Raw genomic sequence first — 13,850 nt, 5'->3', positions numbered from 1 at the left:
CAAATTAAATGTTTGTAAACAAAAGCAGTATTTTTTCAGAAGATAACGTTTCTGGGTCTAGGCCTGAAACGTCGGCCTTCTTGCTCCTAAGATGCTGCTTGGCCTGCTGTGTTCATCCAGCTCCACACTTTGTTGTCTCGGATTCTCCAGCATCTGCAGTTCCTACTATCTCTGATACTTTTTTCAGAAGATGCTTGCTATTAGTTTGTTGAACAAAGTGAGTCCAGATCCTACTTGATCGCGATTTGAATTGACCAGTTGCTGGAGATTGCGTTTTTATTCTTTCGCCAATCTGTAAATAAAAAAAACCCAGTACTTCAGATAGATTTTAGAAATAATTGCCCATGACTTCCAACGGAAGTTCCCGTGTGGGTTTCTTCTGTAGCTTGATGTAAGTATATAAACGCCACACGCCATCCTTCTTTGTGACAACATCTCCCACTCCTACGCATCAGTAATGTTACAGATACGAGGAAGCAATGGCTGTGCGGATGAAAGCTTTTCGCTGGCTGCTTCATTGCAAGCCTGTCGAATCCGGTCAGCAAGCGGAATCCTTTCGTGACCTGACTAAAGGTTCCGGGTGCACGAGGAGCGGCGGAACGTTTTAATGGTGATGTTTTCACTCCACCCGGATCAGAATGTCGTGACGGACCGGCGCGCTGCACTATGGCGTTCAATCTGGGCGGTGGGAGCTCGGGTAAGTTTGAGGGCCAGCGTCAGGTTTGGATTTAAGGCGGTGGGGTTTGGTTACCGGCTCGGTGTTACCCTCAGGCCACGAAGACCGGCGGCGCGTGGTCTGTGCGGAGCCTCCGGGATTTCGAATGTGACCCGGATCTGAGGGGGAACAATAGCACCGCGTGAGGGCTGCAGCCTGCCTACAGAGAGAGAGAGAGGGAAGGAGGGAAATCTACACGCTGTACATTACTTTGTATAAGAAGGCTGCAAAGACAGGTCAGGCTCCCAGCCGCCCGCCCCTCAATCTTGGTAGGAATATGTCGACCGTAAAACCAGTGCACAGCAAAGTGACCGCGCTAATGTAAGGACAGGCAGCATGAAGGATGGCTTGCATTTGCTGCAGTTTAGCAGATGATCCCATCGAAAATATTTCTCACTTTTTAAGTGAGAGTTTCTGTTTCCTTCGGAATAAGTGTGGAATCTAGATCAAGAAAATGAAATCTGATTGGCAGGCAATTAGGATATTAAATCACCGTTGCCACGGTGGGATTTCAACTTCTGCGGAAAAGACTTGAGTTACACATTCAATAATTAACCATTATGTTGTCCTTTCCACTGAACTGTTGAGAACTCTGGAGTACAGAAAGCCTTGAGGAAGGGCACCGTGCTGTGCGAACTTATGTACACAAGTTGCAGCTATGAAATTAAAAAGTTTAGAGGAGCAAGCGTAGTGCACTGAAAAAGCGTGATAAGCAGAATAAAAGAAACCCTTCAACTTTAAAAAAAAAGTTAAATATAAAGGTAATTTATATGTGGAAGCAGTAGACACGTATTTGACTCTTAATGAATATTTTGCCACAAAAGTAGCTGTTATTGCAGTATTGGATCTAACTATATTTTAGTACTTGCTAGAGTTTTGTATTGAAGTGTTAAGAGGGTTGCAAAAGAAATTACTCTTAATGTGAATCCTACGAAGAGGTGAGCATAGCCCAGGCTCGTGCAAGTGCTTATGGCCACCCATTTGGTTTGTAGAAAGTGGGAGGAATCAAAGGAATAATTATTGAAGGTGAGGACCAGTTCTGCCATGTAAACGAGAGTGTCAGTGTAGGGGGATTGATTGAGCCCACGGCTGAAGTTGTAGTGGAGGGCCGCATGGGGCCGAACTGTGCCTGTGTTTTTGCAGGATTCGTGGAACAGCCCCTGTTCTACAACTACACCAGCACCATCCCTCACCCCTTTCTCCACTTTATTGGTGACTGCATCGGTGCTGCTTTCTGCTCCCGTGAGGAGATCGAGCAGTTCATCAACTTCACCAACACCTTCCACCCAGACCATTTCTGACGCTTCTGTCCTCTTCCTGGATCTTTCGGTCTCCGTCTCCGGAAACTGACTCATCACTGACATCCATTTCAAACCCACCCACTGACTCCCACATCTACACCACCTCAACTACATCACTTTCACCCACCATCCTGTGAACATGCTGTCCCATACACTCAATTTCTCCACCGTGTCTGCTGTCTGGAATAGGCATTTTACTTCACTACCTCCCAGATATCCTTGTACTTTAGAAACTGGAATTTCCCTATCTCTGTAATTGAGGATGCCCTCAACCACATCTCCCCTATTTCCTGCACTTCTGCCCTCAAACCCCCTCACTCCAACAACAATAAGGATACAGTTCCCTTCGTCCTTACGTACCATCCCACCAACCTCTGAATCCTACACATCATCCTCCGATATTTTCACAACCTACAATCAGACTCTGCGGCCAAAAAGATATTTCCTTCGCCACCCGTGTCTGCTTTCCGCAGGGACTGTTCATTCCACGGCTCCCTTGTCAGCGGTACACTCCCCGCCAACTTCTTCACCGTACCCGGTTCCTTTCCCTGCGACACCTGCCCCTACGTCTCCCCTCTCGCTTCCATCAAAGGCGCAAAACAATCTTTCTAGGTCTGACAGAGATTGACCTGCACTTCATCCAACCTGATCTATTGTATCCATTGCTCCTCCGGTGGCTTCCTCTACATCAGGGAGACCTGGTGTAGAGTCGGTAACAGATTTGTGGAGCATGCGCTCTCTGCATGCACCAACTAACCCGACCTTCCAGTTGCCATCCATTTTGAAGCAATTTGGTGACATGTCCATCGTTGGCCGCCTCCGCTGTCAGTGTGAGGCTAAACGTAAACTGGAGGAACAACACCTGACATTTTGTGTCGGGACCTTGCAGCCCAATGGCTTCAACATCCCACCACCCCCAGTGTTGTCCCATGTCCAGCCCTCCCCCTCCCCCTCCCCCTCCCCCTCCCCCTCCCCCTCCCCCTCCCCCTCCCCCTCCCCCTCCCCCTCCCCCTCCCCCTCCCCCTCCCCCTCCCCCTCCCCCTCCCCCTCCCCCTCCCCCTCCCCCTCCCCCTCCCCCTCCCCCTCCCCCTGACCTGTCCACTTTCCTACTTCCCTACCTGCTCCACTATCCCACTGACCAATCATAATAACGTCCTACCTGTGTCCACCTACCATCCCCCAATCCCCACTGCTCTCCCCCTATTTACTTGTAGGGTCCCCTGTCCTTCCCCAGTCCTGACGAAGGGTTTTTGCCTGAAATGTTGACTTTCCTGCTGCTCGGTTGCTGTCTGACCTGCTGTGCTTTTCCAGCTTCGCTTAGACTTTGGTTTCCGGCACTTGCAATCCTTACTGTCTCCAAGTCACGACCTCCTTGGTGATGGCCACCGCACTCACCTCCACTGCTTAAATCTCTTGAAATCCTGGTATGCAACTGGTGTCTTCCACCATAACGACTGATGCAAAATACCTGTTCAGTTCCTCTGCCATTTCTTTGTTCCCCACTATGACTTCTCCAGCCTCACATTCCAGTAGCCCAATGTTATATATCTAAAAAAAATTGCAATCTTCTTTGATATTACCAGCTAGCTTACCAGCATAATTCATCTTTGTTATTTTGTTTAAAAGGAGGCATGTGGTATGTACAGAAAACACAAGGTATGTGAGCGCAGAAAGAGTATAATTGGAAGGAAATCGAAAGGTCACAAAAAGGACTTGAGATAGCTTTGGCAGGAGGTGGGTCAGATACTAAATAATTATTTTATTTCAGTATTTACTGTGGAGAAGGATATGAAGCCAGAGAACTTGGGGAAATAAATAATGATGTCCTGAGGTGTCCATATCACAGAGAAGGAGATGCTGTGTGTCTTAAAATGTGTAAAGGTGGATAAATCTTGAGGACATGATAAGGCATATCCCAACACTTTGTGGGAAGCTAAGGAAAGAATTTTGGTGCCCCTTGCCGAGATATTTGTATCATTTTTAGCCTCGGGTGAGGTTCTGGAAGACTAGAGGGTGGTTAATGTGTTGCCATTATTTAGGAAAGGTGGTAAGGAAAAGCCAAGGAACAGTAGACTGGAGAGCCTGTGTCACTGGTGGGTAAGTAGTTGGAAGGGATTCTGAGGATCAGGGTTTACGTGTATTTGGAAAGGCAGGGACTGATTAGGGATACATATGGCTTTGTGTATGGGAAATCACATTTCATTAACTTGATTTGAGTTTTTTGAAGAAGTGACAGAGGTTTGATCAAGGCAGAGCAATGGACATTGTCTATATGGACTTCAGCAAGGCATTCAATAAGGTTTCTCATGGTAGACTGGTTAACAAGGTTTGAACACGTGGAATCCAAAGAGGGCTAACTGTTTGGATACAAAATTGACTTGAAGCTGGGAGACGGAGGTTGGCAGCCTGTGGCCCGTGGTGTGCCGCAGGCATTGGTGGAATACTGTGTTCAATTCTGGCGTCCCTGCTATAGGAAAGTTGCTGTTAAATTTGAAAGGGTGCAGTCAAGATTTATAAGGATGTTGCTGGGATTGCAGGGTTTGAGCTAAAGGGAGAGGCTGAATAGGCTGAGTGTATTTTCTCTAAAGCAAAGGAGGCTGAGGGACGGCCTTCTAGAGGATTATAAAATCACAGGGTTGAGGAGGGGGTGCGCAGGCATGGATAGGCTAAACAGGTAAGGTCTTTTTCCGAGGGTAGGGGAGTCCAAAACTAGAAGGCGTAGGTTTAAGATGAGAAGGGAAAGATTTAAAAAGGGACCTGTGGGGCAATGTTTTCACACAGAGGGTGGGGCGTGTATGGAACGAGCTGCCATAGAAAGTGGTGGAGGTGGTACATTTACAACACTTTAAAAGGCATCTGGATTGGTACCTAAGTCTCTATGGCTCTGCTGGGTTTTTTTTTTGAGGTTTCCCGATCCTCTGCCTCCCACCAGTCTTCAGTATGTTGTATTTTTCTTTTCCCCTTTTGCTTTTAACCTGCCCCTGACTGTCTTTGTCAGCTATGGTTACTTTGTCCTACTCTTAGTACGTTTCTTTTTTCTTGGGATGAATTTGTGCTGTGCCTCCTGTATTACTTACAGAAACTCCTGTCATTGCTGCTCCACTGTATTCCCTCTTCCATTCACCTCTGGACAGCACCTCCCTCATGTCTTTGTAGTTACCTTTACTCAGTTGTGATCCTGTTAAATCTGATTCCAGCTTCTCCCTCAAACTGCAGGGTGAGTTTCATTATATTATGGTCACTTCCCCCTAGGGGTTCCTTCACCTTAAGCTCACTACCTTATGTTGAAGTTTTATAAATTGCCTGCTGTAGATTTAATATTAGCTTCTAACATTTACTCTATGACATATGTCAAGTTAACTGGCCTATAGTTTCCTGCTTTCTGCTCCTTTTTACAATAACAGTTACATTTGCTGTCATACTATCTGATGGGAAGTTCCCGAATCAGAAAAGTTTTAGAAAATTGAAACCAAGTCATCCAATATTTCACTAGCCATTTCTTTTGCGTCACTAGGATGAAATCCATTAGTATTGGGCAGTTGTCAAACCTCATTTTTAGCAATTTACTCTGTACCACTTCTCCGGCAATTGTAATTTTCCTGAGTTTCTTTCTCACTTCAGTTACCTGATTTGTTGTTTCATCAGGGATGCTATTTTCATTTGCTCGAGTAGGGCTTCCCTAATAGGGGATTAGGATTTCAATTGGCATCGTGAGCTGAAATTTTGGGATCACAGACTGTAGGTAGCAGCTGCCCCTCTGAAGTGTGCTGAGTGGGTTACAAAGGCAGTGCTTCTGCCCTAAAAGGCCACTATTACAGGACCATCTTCTCTTCCGTCTCCAATCACACCCACAGGTCTCGCCTTGCACTGTGCTGTGTCCGCACCCTGCTCGCCTGTCTCTGCTTTTGCTGTGTTTCAGTCTCTGTAGTTACTGTTAGGAAGCCTATGTATGTCTGTCACGTGTGACTTTTTTTTTCTCTTACTATTTCCTATCGCTACCAAAATATTTCCACATCCTGATTTCCTAAACCTAGACCATCCGCCCCACTTCCATGTGGAACTGTTAATTAATGATGATATTATCACATCTTCACCTTTTGCCAGCTCCCCCTCCTTCCTCAGTGCTTTGAACCATTTAAGATTCAGAATGCAATCCGAGTCATCTTGCAGCCTGTGGCTTTGCAATGACTCCTAAATCGTACTTAAGCGTATCTTTTCGCTCTCAATTCATCTTTTTTTTTCAAATGTTCCATGTTTTCAGATACAGAGTCTTTATCATTTTGTTACAGAGATAGTAGGAACTGCCAATGATGGAGAATCTGAGATGACAAGGTGTGGAGCTGGGTGAACACAGCAGGCCAGGCAGCATCAGAGCAGGAAAGCAGATGTTTCGGGCCTAGACCCTTCTTCAGAAAGGTTTCTTCTTTCTGAAGAAGGTTCCAAACCCGAAACGTCAGCTTTCCTGCTCTGATGCTGCCTGGCCTGCTGTGTTCACCCAGCTCCACACCTTGTCATCTCTTTATCCTTTATTTCTATTGTATCTTCTGAACCATATTTTTTTAAATTTACACCACTTTATTGTCACCATCCCTTCCAGTCACTGTATAATTACGTATATTAACTTTCTTTTTGGCCTAGGCTGTACAAGTTAATTTACCACATCTTCCCAGATTTGAACCTTTGACCCCAGTATTTAATTTAAAAGCCTCTCCACTTGCCTAATTATGTGACTTGCAAGAAAGACAGTCCCAGCATGGTTCAGGTGGAGACCGTACTGACTGTGTACATCCTGCTTTCCCTGCTACTGGTGTCAGTGTCCTGTGAACTGGGATTCAATTTTTCCATGCCAATCCTTGAAACAGACAATCATCACTAGTGTCCCTATGTCTGGGCTGAGGCTTTGGTTCGAGTCCCAGCTGCTTCAAAGGTAAATAATAAAATCTCTGAGCAGGTTGTTTAGAAAGTACTTAATCTGATTTGCCCTATGTCAGTCAGCACGTAGTTCAAATAACAGTTCAGAGATCCTTACACGATCAAATTCTTAATTTGTTGCTTGATTCCTCGTACCGAGAATCTCCTTTGTGGTATTGCCTATGCCAGTGATACCTGCAGGGGGATCAGAATGACTGGAGTCTGCCTCGCCAATAAGACTATAATGATGTAAGAGCAGAAGTGGGCCATTCAGCCCATCAAGTCTGCTTCACCATTCAATGAGAACATCCGGATCTGATAATTCTAAACTCGACTTTCCTGCCATTACCCGATAACCTTAGACTCCCTTACTGATTGGAAATTTGTCTCTATCAGTCTCAAATGTATTTAATGATCTAGCCTTTTGCAGCGAAGAATTTTACAGATTCATTCAGAGAGAAGAAATTCCATGTCAGCTCCGTGAGAAATATGTGACCCTCTTTTTCTGAGATTATGCCCTCTTCTCTGAGGCTCGCCCATAATGGGAAACAATCTTTCGGCTTCAATACTGTTGGGTCACCTGTCATTCTTTAAAATTCCAGCAAGTACAAGCCCAACTTACTGGACCTCTCCTCATAAGACAGTTGCTCCATACCTTCTGTCAGTCTAGTGTACCTTATCTGGACTGCCTACAATACTAATCATCTTTCCTCAGATAAAGAATCGCAAAACTGTTCACAGTTCCAGTTATGGTCTGAAGTTATAGTACCTTATGCAGTTTTAGCACGACTTCCCCACTTTTATACTGTTTTCCTTTTGAAATAGTAGCTGGCATTCCATTTGTCTTTCTGACTACCAGCTGAAGTGGATGTTAGCGTTTTTGTGATTGACATGCAAGGTCTCCCAGATTCCCCTCTTCTGTATCTTTCTGCAGTCTTTCTCCATTTAAATAATATTCAGCTTCTCTACTCTTCCTGCTCAAATGTCAATCTATACTTTGCAATTTCCTATGTTGTGCTCCACTTGCCAGATTCTTGCTACTTCCTGTCTGTCCGTATCCCTGGGCGGTCACCTGAGTCATCCTTATTGCTTGCCTTCCTACCTACTCAGCTGTAGATCACAGAATATAGTACATTCACTTACCTCACCCAAGTCATTAATATATAGTTTAAATTTTGGCCTAAATAACGATCCTTATGGCACTCCACTTTTTCCAAATTGCCATTCTGAAAATTACACCTAATCCAAACTCTGCTGTCTAAAATATGTTCGGAGATGGGGGATTTGAACTTGGGCATCCTGGCTCAGAGCAAGGGTCACTACTACTGCACCACAAGACCCCTCGACTCTATCTTCTATTTGTTAGCTAATCCTCTAAGCATGCTAAAAAATTACTTCCTACAGCATAAGTCCGTATCTTGTTATGCAGCCTAACGTGTGGTACTTTATCAAATGCCTTCTGAAAGTCAAAATAATTGCAACCGCTCTTTCTAGTTAACCTATTTTGCTTGTTGCACCCTCAAAGAACTCTAGTAGATTTGTCAGGCATGATTTTTCCCTTAATGAAGATATCCCAGGCTTCTCTCCAGCCCTGAGCAAATGATCTGAACCTTTCCTCTGGGCGGACAGCACAACCATCTGGACTTGCATTTTTTTGTTACAAAGAATATCGTCAATCTCCTTCTGTATGCCACAGACTGCCATTATGTTCCTTTCTTCTCCTCCTATTTAAATGGCTTCATCCTACACCACACAGCCCCACTTTGACCCAGATAAGCTGAAAGAATCTTGCATTTGTTGGACAGTTAACGCTGAGGCTTCTGCACATATTCGCTCTAGTTCTCCTTACCTGCAGTCTCTTGCTCTTGACTCGAAAAACTGATCAAATCAGGCGACACCCCGCCCCCCGCCACCCTAATCATAAGTGTAACTACCTCCTGATAGAAAGATCCTGAGGGATCCTAACAGAGACGACATAAAATAGGTATTTCCTTTGGTGGTACGAATCCAGAATTAGAGTTCACTGTTTAAATTTGAGAGAGAGATGAGAAGAACTTTTTCTCAGCCATGAATATTTGGAAACATTCCCTCAAAGAACATAGGAAGCACAATCCATAAATATTTTTAAGCCAGGAGTAGGTAGATTTCTGATAAGCAAGGGAATGAAAGGTTTTCGCAGGTTGGTCCATATTTGTGCCTTTCAGATCAGCCATTAACTTCATGAATGGCAGAGCAAGTCTGAGAGGCCAAGTGGCCTGCTCCTGTTCCTTAGTTATGAGTTCATACAGAAGATCTGTTTGCAGCTTGGAGTAACTATGTTGGTAGAGAAAGACCACCCCCTGCTCGAAGCTTGATAGATATGTACAAGCCCCCCTCCTGGAGCCCTGGTTTTAAACCACATGTAGAGTTTCGATCAAATGCATAATCTGCTGGGACTTCACTGCATCTGAAAGAGAAATTGATTTATTTATTTTAGTGAAATGCTTCTTATAGCTGTTAAAATGGGGCCGGCAATTCAATGCTGTGTGGTCAAAATTGAGTTTGAAATGCATAGTTTTACTCTTCACCTTTAAAGCTACAATGAGAAGTCATTTGCTCCAGCAGTCTGTATTGTATGGAATTTAGATCACATGCTTGAAAAATTGCTCCATGCCACTATGCCATCCATTGTGGGATGAGTGAATATTTATTTAATCCATCATTATCAAATCTCCAGTATTACCGAGTCTCTCTTGACACATGCCAATTAAAATGTGCAACAATGAAAACCTGTACTGTTGTCCCCTTAGTGACAAATCTGTTCTTTTTAGGAACGAGTGGATTTACTTTTGGTTCTTTTTGTGCCAAAACTACAGCACAGCCCAGTTTTGGTTTTGGAACTGCCACCACAACAGCTGCTTCAGGATTTGGAGGTAATGCGAATATTTCTCTCCAGTCCTGCTTGTCAACGGTGGACCAAGTACGGAGATCATTCCTTGTGATAGCTTTCCACTTGAAAAATATAATTTGGGGAAACTTTTTTTCCAATTTTTGTTGAATTAAGGAATGTATATGCAATACACTTCTTCCGTTAGCTTTTGCTGTTTAATATTTGATAAACCTTGTGTCTTTGAAGTGCCTTTTCTGTTTTAATTTTTTTCAGTATTTGGATAAACTTCTTATAATATGAGATAAACTTCTTAGCATGCTTTTAGGTTTTTTCCATTTTGTCATCAAACATTAACTTGGCCGTGCATCCTCAATGTTATTTGAATGGTGAGAACTGTCACTCTCTGTACCCTGTTTAAAAATTAAACCGTTATAGTGCAATAAATTCTATTTACTTTCACATCATTCCTATTTTTCCATAAATTTCTGTTGAACACTTTTGTTTAAACAGTGAAAACTGCTAACCCGGTGGAATTTACCAAGCCTGATGTGGCATGTTGATCTCATGAGCTTGGGTAAGGGTGTCAGTGACCTTATCATTTCAGCTGTCTTTGTATTGGGTTCAGTAACTCATTGCAGCAAAGGAAAAATGAATATTGACAGTTCAGGTGGCACAGAAAGAAATGGGAAAGAGCAAAACTACATACAAGAGGTAGTGAGAGCAACAAGAAGGGAACATAAAAAATAATTTGGAGAAGTGCAGCAGGTCTGGCAGCATCTGTGGAGAGAAAGCAGAGTCAACGTTTTGGAGTTCTGAAGAAGGGTCACAGAACCCTGCAATTTCTGTTTTTGTTAGCATTTGATTAAGATTAGTATCGAGGAAGTTTCACAAATTGGAAATAAGGGGAGAAACTCTCCCTTGGTTGGAGTTGCAGTTAGCTCAAAGACACATGTCATTTGTTGCAGTATCATCTCAGTCCCAGGTCTTTGCTGCCAAAATTGACCAAGGTAACTATTTCTAATCAGCCTGTTCAGAGATGGTATTACGTACCTATGGACTAGGTGGGACTTGAATCTGAGCCTCCTGATTCGGAGTTTGTCAGGTTAACGTCCATGACCTAACTCCAGCTGCTTCAGCGACCTTGTGTCCAACATGAGGATAGAAATAGTGATGTTTGTTGATGATTGCACATTGTTCAGCACCATTTCTTAGATACTGAACCAGTCAGTATCTTTGTGTAGCAATTCCTGAATGATAGATGACACGTTCTGTCTGTGACACACAACTGTTAGGCAATGGCTGTCTCCAACAAGAGAAAATCTAACTATCTGTCACTGTTGAAAATCTCTCCAGTAACATTCAGGGGTTATTGAGGGCCAGGAACTGGACTGGACTACCATATATATATATATACTATGGCTTTAACAACAGTTTGTAGGCTTGGGTTTCGGAAGTGAGTATCTTCCCTCATTGTCCTCCAAAGCCTGTCAACTGCCAACAGGTCAGGAGTGGAATGAGATGCTCCCCACTTTGCCTGAACGAATGCAGCTCCAACACTTGAGAAATTTGATACCATCAAAGACCTAGCAGTCTGTTTAAGTAGCGCTCCGTCCACCACCTTCAGTATTTACTTCTTTCACCACTGACGCACGTGGTGACTGTGTGCCATCTACATGATGCACAGCAAAATTTTGTGACTTGGATAGTGACCTCTACCATTCAGCAGGACAGAAGATGCAGCAAACACTGGAACCTCTGTTTTCCAACAAGCCACGTGCCACCCTGAATGTTGCTATGGCAAAATCCTCTAATTCCCTTTCTTACAACAAACCATAGAGTGATAGAACCATTTGAGGTATACAGCACAGAAGCAGATCCTCTGGCTCAACTCGTCCATGCCAAACACACATCCTGTATCAATCTAGTGTCGTTTGCCAGCGTTTGGCCCGTATTCCTCACAGCCCTTCCTGTTCATCATATACCCGTCTAGGTGCCTCTGGCAGCTCATTCCATACATGTACCACCCTCTATGTGGAAAAAGGTGCCCCTCTCCGCTTAAAACCTGTGCCCTCTCTAGTTTTGGGATCCCCTATCCTGGGGAAAAGACCCCACACCTCCTCCCTCACCCCCATCCCAGGCCCCAAGATGACATTCCACATTAAGCAGAGGTTCACCTGCACATCTGCCAATGTGGTATACTGCATCCACTGTACCCGGTGCGGCTTCCTCTACATTGGGGAAACCAAGCGGAGGCTTGGGGACCGCTTTGCAGAACACCTCCGCTCAGTTCGCAACAAACAACTGCACCTCCCAGTCGCGAACCATTTCCACTCCCCCTCCCATTCTCTTGATGACATGTCCATCATGGGCCTCCTGCACTGCCACAATGATGCCACCCAAAGGTTGCAGGAACAGCAACTCATATTCCGCCTGGGAACCCTGCAGCCATATGGTATCAATGTGGACTTCACCAGTTTCAAAATCTCCCCTTCCCCCACTGCATCCCTAAACCAGCCCAGTTCATCCCCTCCCCCCACTGCACCACACAACCAGCCCAGCTCTTCCCCCCCACCCACTGCATCCCAAAACCAGTCCAACCTGTCTCTGCCTCCCTAACCGGTTCTTCCTCTCACCCATCCCTTCCTCCCACCCCAAGCCGCACCCCCAGCTACCTACCAACCTCATCCCACCTCCTTGACCTGTCTGTCTTCCCTGGACTGACCTATCCCCTCCCTACCTCCCCACCTACACCCTCTCCACCTATCTTCTTTACTCTCCATCTTCGGTCCGCCTCCCCCTCTCTCCCTATTTATTCCAGTTCCCTCCCCCCATCCCCCTCTCTGATGAAGGGTCTAGGCCCGAAACGTCAGCTTTTGTGCTCCTGAGATGCTGCTTGGCCTGCTGTGTTCATCCAGCCTCACATTTTATTATCTGGGGAAAAGACCTTGACTTTTCACACTGTGTGTCCCTCCTGATCTTATAAACCTCTAAAAGGTGACCCCTCAGCCTTTGCTCCAGGGAAAGTAGCCACAGCCTATTCAGCCTCTCCCAGGAGGCAGCCAGCACCACCACCACAATGGGAATTATGGGAGAGCCATATATTCTGTATGACTTTGTATGCAAGAATATTCTCCATTATTAAGGAGACCATAACAGCGGACAATACTCCAGTGTGTGCCCTTTACGATTATAGTGAGATTCTCTCGTTCTTGTGCTGGAGTCTCCTTGAAATTAAAACCAACATGTCATTTACCTTTCTAATTGTCAACGGTACCTGCTTGCTAACATTGAGTTTCTTGCAAAATTGCTCACAAGCCTCTCTGAATATGATTTTTTTTAAAGGGTTTTTTTTGAATTTTGGGAAAAAAACTACCTGAAAAATTTCTACTCTTACCTCCAATGTGAATAATCTCACACTTGCTAATATGCTTTCCTGATTGCAGGTGACCAGCTTCCCTCATTGCATGTTATCAATGCTGGTGTTTAGCCTGCTACAATGCAAAGAAATTTAAAATGTTTATTTTAACAGTCAGAGCTATTACTGGTTCTGCTGCATAGCATCTGGAACAGTGTTTTGGAGAAATTGCAACTAAATCCCGTTACTTTAAAAAAAAATCTTGTGTTTAAATCACTTTCCATTTCCACAGAATGGTGGTTGAATTCCAGATCTAAATAGTTTCCTAATTTTTAAGGTTAGTGTTTAATTTGGAAGTGAGCAAACCTTCTAACCTTGAACTTGGGCAATTTCTGAAACTAGGCACCCAGCCCTGTCTCAAACACTTGTGCCAGACTGATGTAATTGATTTTTCTTTCTTTGCTGATACAAATCAGTTTGTTATAAATAAAAGGATTGAAGGTATTCAACACAGATTGTGTGGTCAGCAGCTAACAAACTGCTTATGTTCATTTTAAACTTTCAGCTGTTGATAGACTTTTAATACCTTTTGTATCAAAACTACTGTTTAGAAAGCCGTCTTAAGATACTCTTTGAAGGGGCTCTGGCACTGCATAAACAGCGCAAGCAAGGTGTGTCTCTTCGACCATTCAGCTTAAT

General features: G+C 44.3%; 1 protein-coding gene across 6 annotated transcripts in view; it reads left to right on the top strand.

Annotated features, from left to right (window-relative positions):
• Positions 1-462: 462 nt before the first annotated feature.
• Positions 463-13,850, top strand: part of nup54 (nucleoporin 54) — a 55,473-nt gene continuing 42,085 nt past the window's right edge. The window contains exons 1-2 of one of the 6 annotated variants that reach the window (XM_048533650.2): positions 463-697; positions 9,738-9,839. In XM_048533650.2, coding sequence (XP_048389607.1) covers positions 667-697; positions 9,738-9,839 — 133 coding nt within the window. In that variant the 5' untranslated portion in view covers positions 463-666. The remainder of the gene's footprint in view (positions 698-9,737; positions 9,840-13,850) is intronic. The other 5 variants (XM_048533667.2, XM_048533674.2, XM_048533659.2 and 2 more) reach the window with 5 other exon arrangements.

Source organism: Stegostoma tigrinum, chromosome 1 (assembly GCF_030684315.1).
Source record: "Stegostoma tigrinum isolate sSteTig4 chromosome 1, sSteTig4.hap1, whole genome shotgun sequence".
NCBI classification, from domain to species: domain Eukaryota; kingdom Metazoa; phylum Chordata; class Chondrichthyes; order Orectolobiformes; family Stegostomatidae; genus Stegostoma; species Stegostoma tigrinum.
The sequence above is the reverse complement of the archived record's forward strand: the minus strand, read 5'-3'. Positions and strand labels throughout refer to the sequence as shown.